Genomic DNA, 26090 nt, shown 5'->3' with positions numbered 1-26090 from the left:
TAGAATAACGCACTGTCATCCGCGATTTGGCTCTTATTGCCTATCTTATATATGTTAAATTTATATTTATATATTACAGAGCCTAGTTAAACTCTTAATTTATACACGCTGGCTTAAAGGCGTTTATTTACCAACATTAATATATATAACAGAGAAAAGTATAGAATCGAAAGGATCTGAATAGCTCAGTTGGAAGAGCAGTCGCCCGGCAAGCGAAAGGTCTCGGGTTCGATTCCCGATTCTGCGACTTTCGGATCTATATTTTTCTCTCGCACTTTATTTCTTTAGGGGGAATAGGGGATACATGGAATTAAAAATCTCTTGTAGAGATTATTCCAATTTTATATCTTGGCCGTGTCCAAGTAAAAATTTGGTGCCTTGTGCACAGGTATTTAATTCTAACGAAAAAATTTAGTTTCGTTTAGAATAACGCACTGTCATCCGCGATTTGGCTCTTATTGCCTATCTTATATATGTTAAATTTATAGTTATTTTTTAATTATCACTGGCGACTTCAATTGATTAAATTTGTTAATAGATTTTTAATGTTAAAAATATTTCTCACCTATGAATTTGTCTACTAAATAAAGATACGTATAATATAACAATTTTTATTTATAAAAAATAATAAAATATCTACAAAAATATGTTATAAAATTAAAAATGCCTATATTTATAGAAAAAGCTTATATTTTAAAATATTAAAAAATTTAAATCACATATCAAATATATACAAAAATTCTTTATAATTGTAGAAATAAATAAAAATAAATAAAAAATTATTAAAATAGTTAAAAAATTATCTCTTTAAAAAATAGTTAAAAAATTATTATCTTTAAATCATCTAATTTTGTAGTTGATTATACAATCAATTTCTAGTCAATTCTAAATAAATTATGGTGATATAGTTTAAAAGAAAGATATGCAATTTTTAATCGCATAAAATGAGTTTCAAAAATAAAATTGAACTTGGCATATCCAGAAATGTATCATTTTCGTAATATCTTATTTTTTAATATATCAGCCCGGAAAGCAAAATGCGTGCAAATTGTTAGCAGATTGGCGACAAATTTCTACAAAAGTTGCTAACAGGTCAGCATCTGTTATTTCCGCAATTTGTTTACGATTTACTAGCAGAACCTGCTTACAGAATCTGACAGCAGATTGACGACAGAAACTGATAAAAATCTTGAAATCAAATTGTGTGCGCACAGATCCTGTTCGCGGTTTCTGCTGACAATCTGACCTAAAGTCATGTTAGATTCTGTCGTCAATCTGCTGTCAGATTCTGTGAGCATAGTTCTGCTCCAGTTTTGTTGATTATATCAGGAATAATTACTTCTGCAACAAATCTGAAACCTTTTTTATGACAACATTTGATATCAAACACTTGGTATCTGATATTGGCAGACTTTGCTTTCTGGGAGTATAATAATGCATATGTTGTTTTTTGATTTATTGTAAAAATTTAATTATATGGAATATTTATTTTTTTGTAATGAAATATTTTTTTATTTAAGTTGACAAATCAAATTTCCTTATGGTAAAGGAGTGTATTTTATTAAGTGTATTATATGTATATAATGTAAACAAAATATATATTGTTTTATATATATAGTTTTTGATTTTTATAATATCTGGATTGGCTAATATTTTTAAATTAATTTTTAATTAATTATTGCGAAAATCACAAAATAATAGAGTACATTTCTACTCAGTTTAATCCACTCTATCTAAACACAAATGCGACAATTATTATTGGACGTTCTATATATATATACAGGGTAGGCCATTTTAATCTTTCCACTAAAATTTCTCAAAATCCAAAAATTTAAGACAAAAATGTTTCAGATAAAAGTTGTATGGTTTCAAGGGGGACATGAGATGGTGTCATTGATTTGACCTTGAATAGCCATTTGAAGGTTACGTAAAGGTCAACTTCAATTTCTTAAATGGAACACTATATTTTTTCTTGCATACTTTTGTAGCTGACTTCGAGATCTTTCCAAAACACTACAATAAAATATTTTTTCATGAAGTATTTTTCGAGTTATTAAGGCTGCAAATTTGCAGTATTTTGACATAAAATACAAAATATCTTGGGAAATACTCATTTTTCGATTATCATACCAATACTTTTATGCACAGAATAATGAGACGAATCAATTGGTGTAAAGAAAACACATAGTTGTCTTAAAGAAAAATTATCTAACTGCTTATTGCAATTTTCATATTTTTTTTAAAGGTAACTATGTGTTTTCTTTACATCAACTGATTTATCTCATTATTCTGTGCATAAAAGTATTAAGGTATGATAATCGAAAAATGAATATTTCCCAAGATATTTTGTATTTTATGTCAAAATACTGCAAATTTGCAGCCTTAATAACTCGAAAAATACTTCATGAAAAAATATTTTATTGTAGTGTTTTGGAAAGATCTCGAAGTCAGCTACAAAAGTATGCAAGAAAAAATATAGTGTTCCATTTAAGAAATTGAAGTTGACCTTCACGTAACCTTCAAATGGCTATTCAAGGTCAAATCAATGACACCATCTCATGTCCCCCTTGAAACCATACAACTTTTATCTGAAACATTTTTGTCTTAAATTTTTGGATTTTGAGAAATTTTAGTGGAAAGATTAAAATGGCCTACCCTGTGTATATATATATATATATATATATATATATATATATATTTATATATGTATATATAAAACACAAAAGGAAATAAAATTCTTATTGTTAATGTATATGTACATATATTAAAGAGAACTATTAAATTATTTCTATTTATTCTATTTATTCTAAGAGAAATTAAATTATTTTAATTAAAAAAGATGCATAAATTCTGACCTTTGTAATGGTATGAAATTGCGCACGAGAAGCGCAACAATTCGGTAAATTTTGAAAGGCTGTAATAATTTTTGAGACGATCGTTTCCAATTGCGAAAGAGGAACAGGTTTTCCTCCTGGAAAGTAAAATCTAAAACAAAAAGATAGTGCTATTTTAAAATTACACTATTAAAGCTCCTGGATCCTAGAGTTCCTCGAGTAAGAGTTAAGACAACAGGGGGTCGATTCCTGATTGGTTTCGTCAGTTACAGCCAAGGAGTGAGTAAGAAAGAGACAAAAATAAACAAAAGAAAAAGACAAAGTTATTCGAGACATGCGGTAGTGATGTAATGATATTAGTATATAATGTATGTATACGATATCATTTGGCTATTAATGGCGGATTGTTTTAACTCTTACTAGAGGATACTCTACTGGATCCTCGCCACGGCCATGTTAAATTGTGACGTTAGAGGCGAGAAAGCACACGCTGAATATTCTTAAGGGGATCCTAAACGCCGTCCTGTTTTATCGATAAAACTTCATTTTTGTGTACTCTTCTCTTTTTATTGATTGAATAGAGTAATAAATGCTTTTCCACGATTAAAGTACATATAGAAACAAAGTGCGAACTTACCGATTTTATTAAGGTAGTAGATATTAAACTGACTACACTGGCTGTCTATTAGATTTGTTAAACTATATTTATTGACGTTTCGACTATACGGGCTGTGGTCCTTTTCAAAATGATTCTATTGTAATTTTGAAAAGGACCACAGCCCGTATGGTCGAAACGTCAATAAATATAGTTTAACAAATCTAATAGACAGCCAGTGTAGTCAGTTTAATATCTACTACCTTAGTATTTCATTCCTGGCAAACGAAATTTAATATTTTATCGTTACCGATTTTATGTTTAAAAAAATTACAAAAAAATTTTTTTTAATTAAGAAATTAAAAATTTTTTGTTTTTAATATAAAATCGGTAAGTTCGCGCTTTGTTTCTATATGTACTTTAATCGTGGAAAAGCATTTATTATTCTATTGAACCAATAAAAAGAAAAGGGTGCATAAAAATAATGTTTTATCGATCAAACAGGATGGCATTTAGGATTATTATGTCATTTTCAAATGAAAAGATTTTGATAAAACATTTTTTGAGATTGCCTTAGCATACTTTTAAAATATCTCGAAAACTATTCTTTTTCCTTTGACAATCAATCAACAACTGTAAAATGATCATGATATCAGACTTTGTCATGCGGAATGACTGCACATGTGCAAAAACCAGACGGACTGAGCCTCAGTCATTTTACAGCTGTTGAATGATTATGAAGGGAAAAGAATAGTTTTCGAAGTATTTTAAAAGTGCAAAGCTATCTGAAGTGCTGTGTTTCATCGAAATATGTTTTTATTTTTAAATGGCATCTAAGAATTTTCAGCGTGTGTTTTCTTGCCTCTGACGTCACAATTCCAACATGGTCGGCGAGCCAGAAGCCTTAAATGGATATTTATACTATTTATAATCTGATTAGCTTGTGCACAAAATATTGGCAAGAATAGATCTTGTCAATATTTTCTGGAATACATATTTGTATACGAACCTCGGTATATAAACGGTCTTATTAGCTTTCACCTGTCTTTGCAAAGTTGTATGTGGCGGCAAACTCTTTTGTTGAGTTTTCTCTTTCGTATAAATCTAGAAAAAAGATATTTGAGAAATTTTTAAAAAATCATTTTATTTAAGAAAGAAATATACATTTATCTATAAAAAATGCATTATTACGTCAATGAATGAAGTTTATCATGTTAAAAATTGCAATTTTGTATTTCGCGAATTTATTGTAACTTGTTTGAACTTATTTGATCAAAAAATATACTGATTACGTCGCATCATAAGAAAATTTCAAAGAGAGATGATTAACACATCTCTCATGTAGTGAATTACATCATCAGTTTTTATAGGACTGCTCTTATTCGATTTACATAACACTTACATGTTTGCATGAGAAGCCTTTACACTGCTAAATATCGATAAGTAAATTTCATGTTAAAAAAACAATATGTATACATATTTTACAAAAAATTAATTTTTATTTTTAAATCTTTGTTCTATATTACGTATTTAAAATAATTTTTCTCAAAACCATATAATTAATTTCGTATTACGTTTTATATATGTATACTTGAAAGTTTTATACTGTATTAGTCAATTTTTAATAAATAAAAATATTAAAAAATTATATGTATTGTTTTTCACGTCTTGTCTATAACTTTTGTTTAAAATATTTTTTTATAAAATTTATATTTTTCAAGATATTTCACTGTTCCAGAATTTTTTATACAACCTGAATATATTATATATAAAGTGCGTCCTGAAATTTACAAATACAAATAGCAAGAAAGTTCTTGAAAAAACAAAAAATATTTGTCATTTTTTATTCCACAGTAGTTTTTGAAATAAAAATATTTAAAACTGATCAATCGATTACGATTAAACAAATGCCCGAAGCACGTAAAGTGTGCGATGCGCAACTCACTGACAAGTGTCTGTTTAATCGTAATCTGTAATTGGCTAGTTTTACATTTTTTTACCTCAAAAACTATTGTTTATAGAATGAAAAATGGGAAATATTTTTTTAATTAATTTTATAGAGAACTTTCTTGCTAATAATTTGTAACTTTCGGGACGTCTTATATAAATTATTATACATATATGTATATGAAATATATGATTTACCTGAGCTTTGTTTTGCACCTCATGACCACTTCTCCATGTATTAATGGCTGGTTGTCGTGGACCACGCTTGTCCAATAGTAGCTCACTCGGACATTTTTCAAAAATAAGTACACGTTCTGCTACAGAACCTCTGGTAAGGAACGGTCTGACGGGATTGTTGCCTGTTCCGCCAGTTGCTGCGGCCGCTCTTATGTGTTGCTTTTGCTGATTAGTCAATTCTGGATGAGGTACAGTCTGTTCTAGGCGAGATCGCGTTGGAGAAATCCTCGGCCCCCATCTGGATGCCACTACATCCTTTTCAGCATCTTTAACATCTTTATCTTTTCGCATCTCTATCTCGAATTTTGTTCTTGTGTTAGAAACCAATTGTTCCGTAGTGGAATGAGATGGATGGCTGGAGGCTCGCTGTTCTTCGAGCCGTTGTTGAGTAGGCGAATTCTGTTGAGCTGCCTTATATCTAATCTTAGCATAGTCTACCACTGACATAGCGGACAAATCATCTTTGTTAAGCGATTTTGACTCGTTGATTAATGGGATATGACTAGTGGTGACAACAGCAGCAACATTGTCGATATTGGCCGCAGTAGCTGTTGAACTAGATGTTGTCAAGCTAGACGCTGCTGAATTGGGTACTGCTGAACCAGCTCCATGATGGCTTCCGATAATAATTTGTTTAATAGGTTCAATTTTTGGTTTTTCCCGCGTAATAGCCGGCTTTGTGCGTTTAGACATCATCGTCCTTTCTGATTCTTCAGTAATGACGGCGCCTGTTTTTAAAGCGTTTATTAACCTTTCCTCTTCCCGTGCAACTTCATCGAAGTACGTACATCGCGAATCTGTTTCTATCACGATTGGTCTTTTCTCCTCTTTCGCTGGTAATATTTTCTCAATATTTTCCTTTAGTTGGGATGGTTTGGTTGATATATCTACGATTCTTCTGGCATCATTTAACTTATTTTTTAATGGCCATGTTGTCAAACCCGAACTTTTCGAGTGTATCGAATCAGTATTTAATGAAGAACTAGTGGGCGATGAGGCAATTAATATACTGGCGGGCCTCTTCTGCTGTGTCGCTTTTTTGGAAGATGTCAGATCGACTGGGAAAGTAGTTTCAATTGTCTCTAGAAAAACTTCGCAGTGATGAGAGCCGAGAGTTTTTGTAAAAATTTGAGGTTTTACTATTTGCGATGGTTTATTCAAAAACGGTGAAGATAACAAGACGTTTGTTAATTTCTTCGAGTTATCAGTTATATTATTTTTCGTGGAAGTTGCTGTCGTCTGTTGTTGTTGCACAGAATTTTTCTCGAACTTTTGTAATGCGAATTGTATGGAAGACGGTAATGACTTCGACGACGATTTCTGCTTGGAAGCGGCTATCCTAGCTTTATCCTCTACTACAAAATTATTGACTAGTTTTTCGAGGTTTCCATTGTCCAAATTTGGCGTTTGAGTTAATATATCTTCCGTGGTCGAGGAAGAACGTTCAAGTAATGGCGCTGACAACGTTTTACCGCTAACATTATTCTCAATAGTTGATAATTTGCAAGGTGTTAATGCGCTACCAAACTTATCAACAGCGATCTCGTTACTGTGACAAGTTAAGATCTCCGTAGGCGCTAACCCACGACTCTTCCACGTCTGGTAAATCGCTTCTGCATGATCACTGATCTGTTTAGCGATAGCGGCGATATCCTCTTCACCAGAAGGGGTCGTATCCGCAGGGAATTTTCGACGAAGATCATGCTTGGCTGTGGCAGCCATTTCATGGGAACGCTGTTGTTTACGCAATTGCGGATGATGATCGAATAGAAAATTTATTGCCTGAATACTAAATTCGGCAGACTGGTCTAATACCAATTCGACTAATTCAGGACTCTCGTGAACCGACACGATATTAATTGGGATCGCGTAACCAAAGTGGATTGTTTGACAGTCCACTCGATCGTGTTTCGAGCGCGACTCGTTCACTAAACAGGCATTTAAATCTGGACAGTGCACCGTTCTGCTCGGACGTGGGTCGACAATCGCTGGTATAAAGAGATCGCGTCGGGTCGCGTAGACCCGGCAACCCCACGACAATGATGATGATCGACACTGTTCTGCTGTATCAGCTAACAGCAACGAAGATGTCCTTACTGATTGTTGAGGTGTCACTGCTATTACTGGCATATCTCAGGCCGGTTGGCCTAAACTTCCCGTTTTCTTTAATTGCCAAGTTATTCTATAATTTTCTTTCATATAATGCGTCATCACTTCTTTGTTTCACTTCTTTTCCCAACTTTGCTTTGAAGAGTGTCTTCTTTTTTTTCTTGTCACCGTATGTAATTATTAATATTATTATTTAAAAATTATTAATATAGTTTGACAGTCAATAACATGATTGAACGATGCCTAAATTCGAATTGTAGTTGGCGGATGAGTAATCTGAAAAAAATATAAATAAAAATCTATTAACAAGAAGAAAATTTCTCTTGAAAATTAAAATCAGAATTATATGTATATTTGAAATTGATATATTTATTGCAATATGCAGGTTTTGTTTACAAAATACTTAAACAAACTTCTAGGACACATTTCTCATATCAAAATAAAGACAAAAGTTTATATATACTTATAGTAAAAAATAAAAATAGTTGTGAAGTTATAGTAAAACAATGTTTTATATTAACATTATTATTAAATAATTATTATATATATATTTAATTATCATTATAAATAATTATATTATTAACATTATTATTAAATAATTATAAGCAAACATTTAAGATATTTTTAGACTGAATTCACACCTTGACAGAAAAGCAGAAGCCAATCAGAATCGCGCTGATAGTAAGCTTACTAGGTAGTAAACTTACTAACCAGCGCGAGTTCTGATTGGCTTCTATTTGTCTGTTTTTGCTTTTCTGTCAAGGTGTGAATTCGGCCTTAGATAAAACGATATTTCAATAAATCAACACTACAAAATCCTTTGGCCTTAGAACATATAGATATGGAAGGGGAATAGGAGCGCAAAACTGTGTCCAAGTTGGGTGCGAGAGAGAACCACGTTTTTAAGGAAAGAGAAGGGTAGATTGTTACCTCCGTTCGCAATGCGCAAACGCGAATTAGCGAAAGCACCAATTACATTTCCAGTTTCAAACGGCGCGGTGAGCGTGACGTCACCGTGACGTCATCTACGTTTGCGCATTGCGGATAAAGGTTAAAAGCTATCTTTCTCTCTTGCACCAAATTTAGACATAGATTTTTAGCACGACAGACAAAGCAATTCCCTCTCCAGGTATATATGCTCTAAGCCTTTGGCACACTTGTAAAATTGTCCGAAAACTAACCTATTCCCTTTATAATCAATCAACAACTGTAAAATGATTGAAATATATATATGTCTTTTATTTTATTCTTAGAATAGAAATGAAAGGTTTTCATTGGTTGAATTCCTTATGCTTTATGCATAACGTATAATGCATTTTTTATAATCTACTTTATTTAAATTAAAGAAAGGGTCGTTTCTCAAATAAAAATAACAATAAATATATTATTCCTAAATAATTTCTAATCGATTCTATTCATAATTAATAGTAAATGTTACTATCTATTAACTTGACGCTCGATAAAATTTTGTTATTATACAAATTTATTTGAATTAAAAAAGGGACTTTTGCCACATAAAAATAACAATGAATATGTTATTCTCAAATTATTTCTAATCGATTTCATTTATAATTAATGTTAAATATTATTACTATCTGCTAACTTGACGGTTGATAAAATTTTGTTATTAACAAAAAACTATTATTTCCTAAATGTTAAAATAGTTTTTCTAAACTTCGCCAAACGATTCCCTAATTATATAATATAAAATAATTAAAAAATATTCAATTCCTCTGCTAACTCTACGGCAATGTCAACTTTTGCTAACTCTGCTTTTGTAGAGAGTTAGATTAGGTTAGGTTGTGTGACATTTATAGTTTTACCAACGTCGAAAAATAAATTTATCTATTTATTTGATCGTACACCTATAGGTTCTGTTATATTTAGTACTAATAAGAGAGATGAGATTATCGTAGAAAATTATATATCTTTACACGTAAGTAAAATATATTCAATAAAATATTAAATATAATGTTAAATCTTAATTAGTTTATTAGTTTATTAATATAAAATAATCTAAGATTTTTTATTTTTGTATATTAGATTGTACATACAATAGAGAAAAGTAAAAAGATTTATTTTGGCTAAGAACTTGGTTGACTGCAATTATAAGTTAATTTTTTTATAGCTGAATTTCTTACATTAATTCACTTTCTTTTTAATATTTAAATATTATCATATTTATTTTATTTGTTTTATTCAAAAAAACGCTATATATAATATTTAATATATATATATATATATATATATATATATATTAATTCCAAAAATTATTAATATTAATATACTAACATTAATTAAATTATTAATATTAATTATTAATATTAATATTATATATTGAAATATGTTTCTATAATGTTACAATTTGGCAAGATTTGCAACTTATTTGATAAATATTATATTCTATTAATTTGATATTTATTATTTATTTTTAAACTGCTTCATATTATGATACAGAAGTTGCAAAATCTGCAAATAAACGTTTTATATAATATAGAAACATAATTTTCGATAATTTTTAAGTTGAAAAATAGTTTAATTAAATATATATTAATTTCAATCTTAAACGACATAACTGTCTATAGTCGTCTTTCCGACATGTCATTTTCTTACATAGGGCAGACCTATGCGCATCAACTTCTGCGCAGCAAATGCTTTCCATTTATCGTATTGGCGCTGCTGACTTGAGCTAACTCAAGTAGACACAAATCGTCATAAATGGAAAACATCCATAATTATAACTTACTAAATATTACGAGGCCATGTGAAACGAGCAATAAAAAATTATTTTAAACTTGGAAAAATTTTAATTTAAAAAAACTAATTACAATATAAACTCTAATATTCTTAATTACAAACGTTTCGAACTATACTTAGTCTTCCTTAGTGCGCAATAAAAAAATAATAAAAAATAATAAAAAATAAAAAATATTCTAATAAAAATTCGCAATACAATAGTCAAAATAAATTAGATAATTATGTCAAAATTAAAAAGCGAAATACGTTAACAATAAATTGAAATAATTACAAATAGTTCAACGCGAAAAGTCCCAATTAGAAGCAAAAATCGAATTAAAATAATTGATCCGGCTAATCAATAAATTTTTTAATTATTAAAAACTCGGAGTGGCACTTAAACATTCGTCCAAACCAATCACTCATCGTTGGTCGGCGAAAGGCTATCAGTTTGGCAATGATCGTGTCCATCTCCTCCAAGTTATTTAATATTTGTTAATATAAACTGAATTTAAAAAGAAATTTTATATTATAAAATAGAAATCCACTTATATGTAAAAATTAAAAATTAGTCACTTGTTGCTTACAATTGTTCCGAATAAATTGAGATGACAATGCCTCTAATTGTTGTTGAACTTAGTACTTGACTGATGTCTAGACATTTAAAAAGTTGAATAAATAGGTGTCAAGTCACAAAACATAAACATTTTAATAAGTCTAAAAATTCGCTATTTCTTCTAGAATGTCAAAATAAGCGTTGTTTAGCAATTCGGTGTCTGTATTATTATTTATACCATGCTTTTGTTCCTTTATGTGTATCATCTCCGAGATAAGTCTTTTATTGTAGTTCGATTCAATATCAAGTATTTTAACGTTATTCCAATCAAAAGTATGTTTTTTATTTACAATATGTTCAGAGACCACCGAATGCTTGGAAGAATCAAATTTTATGTTATTTATATGCTTCTTTAGTCTAGTACGTAATTTTCTTTTGGTTTGCCCAACATACGAAACTTCACAGTCTTTACAATTAATTTTGTAGACGACATTATTATTATTATTATACACGTTTTTGTCCTTGTGAACTCTAATGAATTTGTTAAGATTATTAAGACAACGGTAACCCACTCTAAAATCTGATTTCTTAATTGTCGATGCTACTGTTTCAGAAATGTTATTAATATAGGGGATAACAAAAAACTTCTTATTATTTTAAGAAAACATCCAATATAATTATCCAAAAGCAAGGTCCGTAGAAAAATGACGGGAGGGGAAGTAAGGTTATCGCACTCATATTTAAGCATTTGGGCCCCAAAATGGCGCCGCCAATCCAGCCACCGGACAGCTGTTCAACTACAGTTTTTTTCACTAACACCTCGTACGACACATACCGACATACAACACACATAACTTCGTGGCCCCAAAATGGCGGTTCATGCTAGGACCTTCCTTCCCCTCCCGTTGTTTATCTACGGACCTTGTTCAAAAGTAATAGATAAAAGTAACGTAGATTTACATGGACAGTCCTTCTATGACAAAACATTTAAAAAAAATAATAAAGTAGATAAAATTACCAAAAGAAAAAATAATAATGTATCAAAAAAAATAATAATAAATATAAATCCTAAATCACAAGAAGGCGTAAAGAGCCAAACGCGGATGTTGAAAATAAACCGTGCACAAGGCAACGTATTATTCTCGATGTACTAACCAAGACTTGAAAATTGAAATAATCTCTTACTTGAAATTTTAATTTGAAATCATCTCTTACTTGAGATTTAATTTCAAAAACCCCTAATCCCCTTACGAAAATAAATAAATGCAAGAGAAAAATATAGATCCGAAAGTCGCTGAATCGGGAAAATAATAATACTAAAGTAGATTCAGGACAAAATAATTATATGTCCAACGATAGCATAGATGACATGGAAACTGACAATCAAGTTAGAGAGGAACACTTTGTTATAAGTAAAGAATGTAGAATTAATAATAATAAAGACTGAATTGAATCAGCTAGGTCTATACAAAATTTAGATAGAATCTGATTCGAAATTTGGACCGCTATCTTGAACGTACTGCGTGATAGTCGCGTTTTATCGAGTGCTTCCGCGTGATAGCAAAATCAGCCTATTTATGGACTATTTATTCAGTTTTAATACTGGAAAACAATTCTCGCATTGAGTGCTTTATCTGGACAAGGAAATAGAGGCGGCCAACTACCCGAACATCTCAGGACGAGCTTTTCTGTTCGTGCGGCTTGCCGCGCACATCATCTCTTTCTTTGTCTTCCTCGTCGCCTCGCGCGGATACATTCCCACATACCCATTCACCCATTTCCTGTTCAACCCACGAAGAACAGGCGAGAACGAACATTTAAGAACAGTGAGTATATTTCACAAATATATTCATGATTGATATTAAGAAACCCAATGACATGGACATAGTTGAAGAAGAAGGAGGTCCTAACATCTTTACCACTAACTCCTTCGACAACATGAGCCTATCTGGGCCTATCATTTCTTCAGCTTTCGACTCGCTTCAACAAGAAGCAGGGGTCCCTATCACTAATAACCCCCAACATAAAGACAGCAGGAATCTCAAACGTCCCGTCTCTCCAGTCTCCCAGGATCACGGTCTGGAAACTTCCCCAAGAAGGAAGACAAGAGGCTCGGACACTATCGCAATCTTCCTCTATTTCCGGTTCTGTGTTATTTCTATTTCAGAATCAATTTTAAAGAACAGATACACAAAAGGTAACCATGGTCCATATGAGATTCACATTCAACGTATCTCAAACCCAAATTCTTCATTGCATCTCGGTGAGTAGAGTTTTAAAATACACTAATGCAGACATCTTAGAGATTAAAGCAGTAGGCTAGTCCGAAGTTTTGGCCTACTTTAATGACCGAGGAACGGCAAATCGAATAGTAGACCAACAGTGTCTCAAAAAGAAGATCTTATCTCATTCATATCACTTTTTCATACTTCACGTAAGGATATTATAAGAAGCATTTTCCTTGAGCTTTCCGAGAAAGAAATTCTGGAAAATATAATCAACCCCCTTAAAGTCTTCGCAGTCAAAAGACTTAACCGCAGAATTACCAGCCCTTCTCAAACAAATATATCAAGACAAAAGCAGTCAGATTCATCCGTCAAATCGTCCGGTTATAGCACGATGTCGAAGACGCTAAAGCCAAGTACCAGCGACCGCAGCAACACTGTTTTCCCCAAAAAACTTGCAACCGCCAGCAGCAGCAATATCGCAAAATAACTCGTCCGTCGTATCTTTCGATGTATGAAGATGAGATAGATGTCGCAATTTTGAAAACCACAAACAGTATCCTGCAAAGTATCCTCCCATATCAACACAAATAGAATACACTCCTACTTTCACCGTCGCCATCACATTTGAAGAACAAAAAATCTCGAAACAAGCAAACCTATTCTACGTCAAATATTAAATTACCCCATATATCTTGATAGTACAACTATGCTATTCTTGTTATAGATTCGGGCATATTAAAGCCTTATGCAGAAGCAAGCCTCGTTGTGTTCAGTGCGGAGAAACTTCACACAACATCGAGAGATGCCCTGCGGAGGAAGTGAGATGCACACATTGTGATGGAAACCACAGAGCGGACTCATATTCCTGCCTAGAATACCTTATAAACAGGGACATAAAGGAATACTCAGCCCTCAGGAATATCCCTTCCTTGGAATTCAGAATACATAAAGAAAATCATTTGGAATGCTAGAGGTATTAGAAACAAAAAATGGAAAATTAGTCCAAATATTAGTGATTATGATATCGTATGCATAACAGAGACTAAATTAAAAACCCAAGACAGGTGTCGACTTCCAAGTTTCGTTATATACAGATAAGATGGCACGACATTGAGAGGAGAAAGATCTGGTGGAGTGATGATTCTTGTCAGGAATAACATCAAACATAAGATCATAAGTCCCAAGTATCGATTGTCTTGCGCGGAATGTGTGGGAATTAAAGTAGACAGTCAACGAGGAAAATACACAATTGCAGTACTATATAGAAGGCCGGGGATCAGAAAAGAGAGAGAATTGGAGAGAGTTCTTTCAACAATTTCCTCCAAATAAAACCATTGTTCTTGGAGATTTCAACGCACACAATACGTGTTGGAATTGCAAGAGCACAGATAGGAATGGAGAAAACTTGGCGAAGATTTGTATGGAACTTGACTTCTATCTGATCAACGATGATACGCTATCATGGAAGGAGACTCATCGAATCTTGATTTAATTTGGACTATTCCAGATATACGAGGGCGATCCGATAAGTACTTAGCCTACAAAAGAAAAACGAAAATTTTGGAAAAGTGGCGATTTATTTCTCAACATAGTCTCCTTTTAGTTCGATACACTTGACCCAGCGATGCTCCAACTTCTTTAACCCATCTAAAAAATACGTTTTCTCGAGGTCTGCAAAGTAGGCCTCCGTGGCGGCGATGACTCAAATCCTCATTCGACTCAAATTTCTGCCCGGCGAGTGACTTTTTCAAGTTTGGAAACAAAAAAAAGTCGCACGGGGCCAAATCTGGAGAATACGGTGGATGGGGCAGCAGTTCGTAGTGTAATTCGACCAATTTGGCCGTGGCGACGGCGGTTGCGCTTGTTGTCCGGAGTGAGCAAACGCGGCACTCATCGCGCCGACAGCTTTCTCATGCCCAAAATTTCATGCAGGATATGACCCACGCGGTCTTTTGAGATGCCTACTGTTTCAGCTATCTCGCGCACCTTCAATCGGCGGTCTGCCAATACGAGATCGTGAATTTTTGTCACGTTATCCTCCGTGGTAGCCATTTTCGGGGTACCTGGGCGTGCCTTATCAAAAACCGACGTGCGACCACGTTGAAACTCGTTAAACCAATTTTTGACGGTCGCCATCAAAGGAGAAGAGTCACCGTACAGAGCATCCAAGCGCTCTTTGATTTCGCTGCGTGATTTCCCTTCCAAAAACAAGAATCGAATCACCGACCGATATTGCTCTTTTTCCATTTTTCTAAAATCCGCGGACACGCCTGCTTCCACACGCGGTCAAAACAAAACTACGAGTCCGATTCGGCTGAAATTTTGACAGTAGCCGTCTACGAGAATGTATTGTACTACACGATAGTAAATCTCTCTTGCGATACTGGCACCATCGGGCGGTGAGGCTAAGTACTTATCGGACCACCCTCGTAGTTAGCTTAATACATTATGAACAAAATACGAAGTTATAGGGATCAGACCACTTTCCAATAAGTTTTTCCTTTGAAGACTACTATTTTAGGATATAAAAAAAACCAATAGCATATCAACAAGGAAAATAGTCTGAAAGGAGTACGTTTAAATAATGAAGGAGCGATGGGACGTATTAACTACAAAGAAATAAACAATGACCTGGAAGACTGCTTTATAAAGACCTAACCCAAGACATGAGAAGGGCAGTATGGCAAGCCTCGGGGAAGTCCATGGACACCTACACATATAATTTCCCGTATATTAGTAATCCGCGTTCAGGCGGTCTTTATAGAAGACAAAATAAAAGTAAAAATCCTGTAGAATGATGGAATAGTGAATGTGCAGTGCGAAACAGGTCTTCTCAGCTAAACATCTTTATGCAAACAGGCTCCATGGAGGATTTTATATCATACAAAAAGGCCAGAGCGCAAGCTACAAAAACAATAAATAATATTAAAAAAGAGCATTTTATACAGTTTATTGCTTCCATAAATAGATACACTAACATTAACTATGTATGGAAAAAAATTAAGGTTTTAAAACGATCCTCCTGTAGAATACATTGGAATAAATGGCAAAACAATGATCGAACTCAAGTAATTATGAATACCATTAATAATATATCTCCACCATGGAAAATGGAACCTAGAATATTAGTCAAACCAAATTATGACAACGTCTATAATTATCTAAACAAACGCATAACATCCGAAGAAATAAAACGAGTAATGGACTGCGTAAGAGAAGATTCATCTCCTGAAATGGATGGCATTGAATATAGAATAATTCGATTGCTTCCTCTTACTACCAATCATCACGCGAATCTTCAACGGTATCTTTTGTGGCGGGCCTATGCCTGAAGTGTGGGAAGAATATCAGGTAATATTCATAGATAAAAAAAACAAAGATAAAGTAAGGCTAATATTTTTGTCCTCTTGCTTTGGTAAAATAATGGAACGAGTTGTAACGGAACGCTTGTACTGGTGGTCTGAAAATAAAAAAAACTGGACTCTAATCAGAATGATTTCAGACGTGGACGATCGTGCGGAGATAATCTTATAAAACTTACCTCTATTATTAGAAACAATTTCTTTAAAAATAAATACACGACTGCTACCTTCTTGGATGTTGCCTTTGTACGATAACGTACTGTATTCAGTCTTGATTAATAGTCCATAGCCGAGGAATGTCCTTATAGAATAGTGCAATTCATTGAAAAATGGATGTACAGCAGAAAATCTAAATTCATCGTAGATTCAAACTGAAATAGCTCGACTTTCAGGTAAAGGACTACCGCAGGGAGCAATAATGAGCCCATTACTATACGATCTCTACATTAATGGGCTTTCCGAGTCCCTTCCAGAGGAGGTCGGGCAGCTTTAATTTGCTGATGACTTGGTTATATATAGTGACGTCAAGAACAAGGAGGCCAGGGTACGACTATTAGAAAAAGCTTTAGTTGGATTGAGTCGGGGATTTTTTGCTCTTGGATTGGACCTCCAACCTACTAAATCAGTAGTGATTGATTTTAACAAGACAGGACACCTGGGTATCGATTCTGTAACTTTTTCTAAAGTGAAAACGTGAAAAGTGAAAAATTTCCGCACATCGATTTTATTTTAAAATCAATGTGTAATTGATAGAAATTTTTCACTTTTCACGTTTTTACTTTAGAAAAAGTTACAAAATCAATACTCTAGACAGAAACTTCAAAGTTCGCTTGAGAAGGGCGGTTTGTAAGGCTGAACCACATGTGAGATTTCTGGGCATTATCTTGGACATGCAGCTCAATTTCGACAAACAGTGCAACGCAATCAAGGATAAGGTAATTAAGGTTAACTCAATGTTGCAATTAACGGGGTGTCGCGGATTATGGAAGTTGGTACCGCTTTATTATTGTATAAGAGTCTGGTTAGATCCGTGATAGACTACGGATCCTATATTTAAACCCTGTTATCTAGAAATAACAGGACCAAATTAAAAAGATCGCAGTATGCAGGCATTAGAACAGCCTAGGGTATAAAAACTCTACACCGACAAACATCCTGTTGGTAGAATCTAAATTGACTCTATATATAGATATCTATCAGAGACAGAGCAAGTTTTTTGGCCAGAAATGCAATTACTAAAATCATTGTGTATGAAAACGTCGAACTAAGAGAAGCCGTTGCGGAGATGGTAATTCAGGAAGACATTTTTAGAATGAGACACCTAAGAAAACGAGTTATATTATCTCGGATGCGTGGAGAAGTTGTGTGGGCGGGGGGGGGGGGGGGACTCCACTTGGAGCTCCACGACCGCCTAGGTAGTATAAAATTTTTGAGGCGAATTATTGGTCCCTCACAGGGGCTATTAACGTCGACTCGTTCAGTAACAATTTCAACAAATATAGTAGTTGCGATGAATTCTTAAAGGCATTAACAAACAAACACGAGTTATCGGGAGACGCAGTTATAATCTACATAGACGGATCTAAATCCAAGGACGGCGTTTCTAGCGGATGCGCTTTTTTCATTGAAAATCAAGAGATTGGTTATATGTTTGGTCTTAACACCTTAACGTCTATCTTTACAGTGGAAGCTTGCGCCATAACTAAGTCATTGAATTGCATGTACGAGGAGGCATGCTCGGAGGACATTATGATTCTTATGGACTCGCTTAGCATTATATGTAATTTAAAAAATGTAATCAGCGCCTATACTAACCTTTATGTCACGGAGATCAGACAATTTGTAGATAAACTCAATAACATGGCTACAAGAAAAGAGAGAAATATATAAAAAAATATAAAGTATTAGGCTCGTGTAACGTTACAGCAATATTGATAATAATCTTAAAATAAAATAAAATAAAAGCCAACTTACGAGCAATATTAGATGTCAACAAATAATTAAATTTATTAATAAAACATTAACTTGAGATTTTACAAATTTGAACTCATTATATTTATATAATTATGGAACATTTGTTTTTAGTAGATTTTTGTATAACTAATTCTTCGTTTGAAGGCGAGAAAATATTTTTTGTCCATCAAATCGAATTCCATGGTGATCAGTATATTCTCTTTCTATTAGATTATGATTTTCGGTTAAACTTATGTAAGAATAATTAAACAATGTTAAAACGATGTTAAAATTGTTTTTTTAAAAAAAGATTAAAAAAAAACTTATATTGTGCTTTGTGTATGGTAATGGTCTCAGTTTGTATTGCTTGTTACTTTTATCGTGTCTCAGATGTGACTGATGAGAAAGGGGAGAAAAGTAGTATTAGCATGAATTTCAGCACATAAAGGAATATACGGTATAACGAAATTGCGGATGGTCTAGCAAAAGAGGCAAGCGTCAGTCCACACACAGACCAACTTGAAATACCTATCACGGACCTCAGAGGATATTTTAGAAGAGACATGGATCAAAGAACGAATCAAGAAATAAAATATCAGTTTGAATTTAAGGGTAGACACTATTATAATAACCGATAAATAAAAACCTATACTATACTATTATAATAACTATTATAATAAGTTTTACAACATAGATTCCAGGAAACCATGGTTCGCGGGTATAAACGCGCATAAAAAAATCGTAACAACCATAAATAGAATTAGGGCAAATCACTATAATTTGAATGAATCTTTGAATAGAGTCGGGTACATAAATTCATCTAAGTGTGAATGCGGTTATTATCAGGAGGACATCAATCACCTACTGTTTCAATGTAATAAATATGATGATCTTAGACAAGAACTATACATAAATTTTAGAAAAATTGGGACATATGGTCCATGGTGTATATGAAATTGGCTACAACAGGAGGATATGAACATTCTCAAAATTGTAATGAACTTTATTTCAAAGACGGGTAAATAATATAAGATATATTAGTAAGTTTCTATCTTATCGTGCTTAATGCATACCTTTTTAACAGGGTCCAGAAGCTGTAAATTATAAAATTACGTTTTTATTTAAAAAAATAAAATAAATAAATAAAAAAATAAAAATAAATAAACAAATAATTAAAGAAAAAAAAACTTAAAAAAAACAGGGAGTATAGTATATGTGCAAGAATAGCCGTAAAAATTAGAAGCACGCTTCTCATCGGAAGTTCCTTAGGAAAAAAACATTAATTTTTGACTATACAAACTTAATTTATCTTTATTTTGACGTGAGGACTCGGTAAAAAATGTTTTATATATAACAATCTAAAATTATATAGAAATATAAAAAATTATACATATAATCGCAAAATTATATATGAAATATATGTTCATATATAATTATTTCATATATATGAAATATATGTTCATATATAATTAGATGAAAGTACTTTTTATATACAGAGTGTCCCAGAACTGGCGGAAAAATTTTTAATGGCAGATTCCTAGTATCATTTGGAGACGATTTTTCCTTAGTGAAAATGTCGAGGGGGAGCTATTATTTTTTAGCATTTCTTAATTTTTGTTATTATGTATCTTTATAACTATGCCTTATATTAAAATTCTATTAAAGTAAACTCTATCTAAAATTAACTGAAGAATGTAATTCTATTAATATTTTATTTCCACAAGGCTTAGTTTCTAAAACAGCCTTTATTTTCAATTGCTTATAATTTGAAAATTATTGGTGTCTCGACATTTTCGCTGAGGAAAAATCGTCTCTGAATGATACCAGGAATCTGCCATTAAAAACTTTTCCGCCAGTTCTGGGACACCCTGTATAATTAAATAAATTTATATACATATATAATAAATAAGTATTTCCTCATATACATATATAAATATATATGTGTTTCATATATATAATTTGACATGATTATATATGAACCTTTATAATTGATATATTATATAATTATCAAGTAAATAATAAGAATATTAAGTCGGCTCCTTAATTTTTAAAAACACGATCTACACTCCATTCCTCTCAGCCATAGAGCCACACGCGTTGTTATTGCGATAATTAAGAAAGAAAATTTGGAAACTAAAGAATTTGTATGCTATGGTTGGGATCTCATAAATTCCCCTTCAGAAAGTCAGCCGACTTTTGGACCAATATTTTTCTCGCCTATTTCTTTACAGGGAAAGTTAAGAGAGGAACAAGAAGAATTTCTGAGATCCCAACCATAGGATACAAATTCCTTAGTTTCCAAATTTTCTTTCTTAATTATCGCAATAACATCGCGTGTGGCTTTATGGCTGAGAGGAATGGAGTGTAGATTGTATAATTATCAAGGTTGATATTTTCTTTAAAACGACCAAACTGGCTAATAATGGAAAATTACTTTATTTATTCAGTGACGTTTCGACCCCGAATTGGGTCCTCTTCAGGCTACATAACAAAGGCAATATGATATTATTACATAACAAAAATAACTATGACAATACGTTCGAAGTTATAATATTATACAATAAAATTAAAATAATAGAAACCTGATATTTGATGTACAAAATTACAAATTATATATATATATAGATGATGTTATATATGTGATAATTAATTTCAATAAATTAGACGTGAACACTAATAAATGACCATACATAAATAACAATTCAGTCATCATTTAACACATGTGCACTGAGTAAAAGTATAACTTAAACTGATAATAGTAAAAAAATATTTTTGACTATTTTTGTGCATATATGTATGCGCTTGTTATTTTAAAAACAATCAAAGATCGACAAATATATTTTACAAGTTTCAAAAATTTTAGATTCGAAAAGTTCAGATATAGACATGAAGAACTTCGTAAATTTTAACGTGAATAGAAAAAGATAATGTGAAGGATATTTCAGAAGAAAGTTGATTACTTAGCAAGAAATTGAATATCGTAGAAATAAAAGGCACATTGGGAAAGAAGGGAGAAAAAATCAATGGGATAAAGAAAATTGTAAGTATAAAGGAATAAAATCAAGGAAAATCTAAAAAAAAATAGATTTAGAGAGAAAATAAAATAAATTTAAAGGTAATATATAGAAATATAATTTTAATTTTAGTACAAAAAATATATATTTTTTTTTAAAAACTCACTTTTTCTCGTCTTTTTCTTACAGGGGATGTTAAGAGAAGGAACAAGGGGAATTTCTGAGATCCCAACCATAGGATTCAAATTCCTCAGTTTCCAAAAATTTCTAAATATTAATTTGTCGCAATAACATCGCGTTCGGCTCTTAGTCGAGATGAAGATGGAGTTTTTTAAAAAATAGGAGAGCTGACTGACAAATATTCTTATTAATATATATTTTTTTTCTTATAAACAACTATGTATTTTCTTTACACTGATTGATTCCTTTCATTATTTTATGTATAAAAGTATTAAGATAAGATAATCGAAAAATGAATATTTTACGAGATACTTTATAGCATTTCATATGTAAAATTGTTAAAGTATAAGTATATTAAGTATAAAATATTTTGTAAAATATTCATTTTTTGGTTATTCTTATAACTTTTTAAGTCGAATATTACGAAGATTTAATTTATATAAAAATTGAGTGATTCCATTAAAAAGAACTAGATTGACTTTCAAATAATCTTGAAAAATGATCTAAACCTCTGTGATTTCCAGATATTTACCTGTTAAGATTAAAATAAATCACTCGATATGTAGGTTGAATTAATATATATTGTGTGTCATAAATCGATAATTTGTCTTCAATTTGTCTTCAGATTTGTTTTAAAATATATATAAGTATTTTATTTATTTTATATATATAATATAAATAATCTTCTAATTTTCGAGTCAAATTAATTATACAAATATTTATTATTTATTATAATATATTTATTATAATATTTATTATTTTGAATGACAGTTGAATGATACATATTGAATTTTGTGGCACCTGTTATGCTATTTTAATCAATTGTAAATAGCTGCCCTGATTTTATATATTATTATATAAGAAATTATTATGTTAGCAATCAAGTATATAATATAAAAGTCTGTGAAAGGCAAAACAATCTAGCTATTTATCTACAGGATGTTTGATTTTATATTTAACAACGTGAATGTATAACAGTTTCTTACAAGGGGAGTGCACGGCCTTTCCCTCACCGATTTTAACGAAAATTTTTTTATGTGTAGTACTTAATTAGAAACAAATTCTGTTAAAGCGAGAGAATGCGCTTCTCAAGCGTTCGTCTAAAAAATTATTATTGTAAATTATTATTGTAAATTATTATTGTAAATAATTAATAATTATTATTAAAAATTATTATTGTAAATTTATTTATGTGTTCAATTAATAGTAATATATTTCTCGTATAATATTAAATATTTCTTTACATTATATTTTTGACAGAAACCATTCGAATTTTCTTTAAATATATGGAACATGTTAAAAATTAAATGCCAATAATTTAAAAAAAAACTTTATATTTATTTATTAATGTTAACAAATATTCCTAGAAACAAAAAGAAATAAATTACACAAAAAAATAGTAACGGCTTAAGACATGCTGGCAAATCTTTAACATTTTTTTTAGACGAACGCTTGAGAAGCGCATTCTCTCGCTTTAACCGAATTTGTTTCTAATTAAGTACTAATCATAAAAAAAATTTTCGTTAAAATCGGTGAGGGGAAGGCCGTGCAGTCCCCTTGTTAATCAAAACGAATTATGCAAATTTACGAAACTAGATAACACAAGCGTGCGCTTCGCGCGCGCCATTGATTTTGTGTGCTTTAATTTAATATTATTTTGAACAACTGTCAAACTATTAACCTTTGCGTTGACAGCCGTTCAATGCTACAAATATAACACACAACGCCAATCGAGACAACCAAGCAACACGGAAAAGCGGCAACAATACATGCGAGAATTGACTTTGGATGCCTTTTTTACAAAAAGGAATCGCGCTTTAAGGATGTATCTAAGCTATCTAAAAATAGTACAAATAAGTAGATGAAACTTTGAGAAACTCTTTTTTTATTATTTCTAATGTATTTAAAAAAAATTTAATTGGATTCACTAAACCATTAAAGAGTAATTATTATTTTAATTTAGACTGATTTTACAGCTGTTCTTTCGAAGAAGTGCGATTTTCTCGAATGTAATAAATAAAATAGTAAATAGATAAAAAGATATGAGTAAAGAAATAATTATTATGTTAATTATTGTCAATTTTGTACGTATTTTTACGAAAAAATGCGATTTCCTCGAATATAATTGGTAAAAAAATATTGAAAAAATAGTACCAGTAATTTAATTTTTTTTATACATATAAATCTTGAATTATCAAAATTTTTTGCAAAAGTTGACTAGTTTTCACAACACGGTTTCAGAAAAATTAATTATTATCTGTGAAATTTTATTATTTTTATAATGATTAAATTATTGAACGTGAAAGTGCGGCAACGTCGCAATCAGTTGAACGTGTCAAGTGAACTTAGTCTTTAAATTCTATACGGTACGGGAGAGTAAAAAAGTCATGTCATAAAATCTGGCTCTTGCTCTGATTTCTCACTCACATTTTCTTTATTGTCAAGGACTCAATTTTTCTTCTTCTCCTTTCTTAACTTTTTTTCTTAATTGTCCACATTTGTGTTGTGCAACTCTCTTCCAATATGTACTTTCACTCACAATTTTACCTTTCCATCGATAAGTCTTCATGACTTTTGACATCTCGACAGCGTGTAACCTCAAATCAATCTATACTTTTTTTTGACATTTTCTCTGTACTCTACAAAGTGCATTGTTAATTACTACCAACTTACAAGCCAAACGTGTTATGACGTTGTCGCGTTAAACACGTAAAGTGTCAAACATAATATTAATAATAAATAATAATTATAGTTATTGTTTAAATAGTATATATTTCTTTTTTAACTATATTCTAATTAGTTTTTTATTTTACATTAATGAATAATGTTGTTAAATTAACAAGAAATTTATTTTATAAAGTTGAATTCAGGGCATTTTCACTGCCAAAAGTTTTATTACGGAAGATTGAAAAATTGCAAATAAAGTTAAAAAACTGTTGACAAAGTGAAAAATAATGTTTTAACAGTAAATATATTATGTTAGCTACTCATTTATATTAGTTATTACTGGATTTACACGTAAAGTGTAAATATGCAAGTATTCCAGATTTAGAGCATTTTTGTCAACGATTGTACCTCAGATACATCCTTAAGAGATGGAGAGGGTGAAATTTTTAAAATAAAAAGTTATTGACAAAATTGACTTGATTTGACAATTATACATGTATAAAATTAAATATTTGAAATAATCGAGTTGTGGAGTTGTAGAGTACAGTTAACTGTGCTGGAGACTATATGCATTTCTGTGAATTTTCTCATACATTCGAATCCATTGACCAAATTGACGAACAGATACGGGATTTATAGTTTCTCTAGCCTTAAAATGACAAAAAGTGACTATTTTAACACTTTTATTGTTAGAATAAAACATTTTGAAATCCTGACGTGCTAGGCAGATTTTGCGGACGGATACTGATTCAGCGCACTATTGCCTCTCAAAAGACTAGATCTTGCAGGCCTGCGTTATTATTTCAAATTTTTAACATTTTTAAACTATTATTTTAACATTGTTAATTATTTAGTTTCAAATAAATATTTTTAAGTATTAACATATATAGTTTTTTTTAGTAAGACGTGAATTTAACAAGTTGTTTGAATTTTTTTTCCAAAAGAACCTTAAAAATTTCTTCAAAAAAAATCTTATATATAAGGTCAAATCTGAATTTTTTATGGAAAATACTTAAAAAAACAAACATTTTCGTACCTCGAATATTTTTTTAGTTATTTTTCAAATAGTAATGAGAATTTGTTGTATTCTGTGATTTTTCATAATTTTGAGCAGTTTCCGAAATATAGAGATTGAGGACAGACTTTATAGACGCCCTATATATAGATACATAAATTTTATATAACCTAACCTAACCAAATTATTATATTATATTATATAGTTTCTCGTTATGAGAAATACGCAAAATGAATAATTAATAAATCCTTTGAAATAGATAATGCAAGATAATTGAAACTATTTCATTTAAAAATGCAAAATACTAATTTTTTAAGATTAATTTTAGATCCCATTTAAAATACGAAATAGCATTTTTAGCAATAAACATTTTTAAAATAATTGTTTACAATAAAAATATTTTTGTTTAAATGTTTATATTTTTATATTTATTTTTCTATTTAAATTCTTTATTTTTTATTATTTATATTTCTTACTATTATTCTTTGTGTTAAAATTTTTACAATGATAAGAATATTAGATCGGCTCTTTTAATATAAAACACGATATACACCTCCTCCTTCTCGGCCATAGAACCAAACGCGATGTTATTGCGAAATTAAGGGTCGACAGGTCGTCCGGCCAGACTCCGAATTGATGTTGGAGACCTCGCGCGGT

The 26090-nt window shown here is 31.3% G+C and overlaps 1 protein-coding gene and 1 pseudogene across 5 annotated transcripts in view; both read right to left on the bottom strand.

Moving 5' to 3' along the window:
• LOC114937659 (uncharacterized) overlaps positions 1 to 26090 on the bottom strand; it is an 88349-nt gene that overhangs the window by 46870 nt on the left and 15389 nt on the right. For 4 of the 5 annotated variants that reach the window (XM_085489005.1, XM_029311231.2, XM_029311232.2 and 1 more), the window contains 3 exons: positions 5575 to 7998; positions 4439 to 4533; positions 2856 to 2985 (listed from right to left, as the gene is read on the bottom strand). In XM_085489005.1, coding sequence (XP_085345131.1) covers positions 2856 to 2985; positions 4439 to 4533; positions 5575 to 7743 — 2394 coding nt within the window. In that variant the 5' untranslated portion in view covers positions 7744 to 7998. Of the gene's footprint in view, positions 1 to 2855; positions 2986 to 4438; positions 4534 to 5574; positions 7999 to 15873; positions 15953 to 26090 lie in introns of all 5 variants that reach the window. The other variant, XM_029311230.2, reaches the window with a different exon arrangement.
• LOC146720161 (protein GVQW3 pseudogene) lies at positions 15133 to 15489 on the bottom strand (annotated as a pseudogene).

This window comes from Nylanderia fulva, unplaced genomic scaffold, assembly GCF_048542155.1.
Source record: "Nylanderia fulva isolate GAGA-0341 unplaced genomic scaffold, ASM4854215v1 Scaffold76, whole genome shotgun sequence".
NCBI classification, from domain to species: Eukaryota; Metazoa; Arthropoda; class Insecta; order Hymenoptera; family Formicidae; genus Nylanderia; species Nylanderia fulva.
Note: the sequence above shows the minus strand (reverse complement) of the source record. Positions and strands in the feature narration are given on the sequence as shown.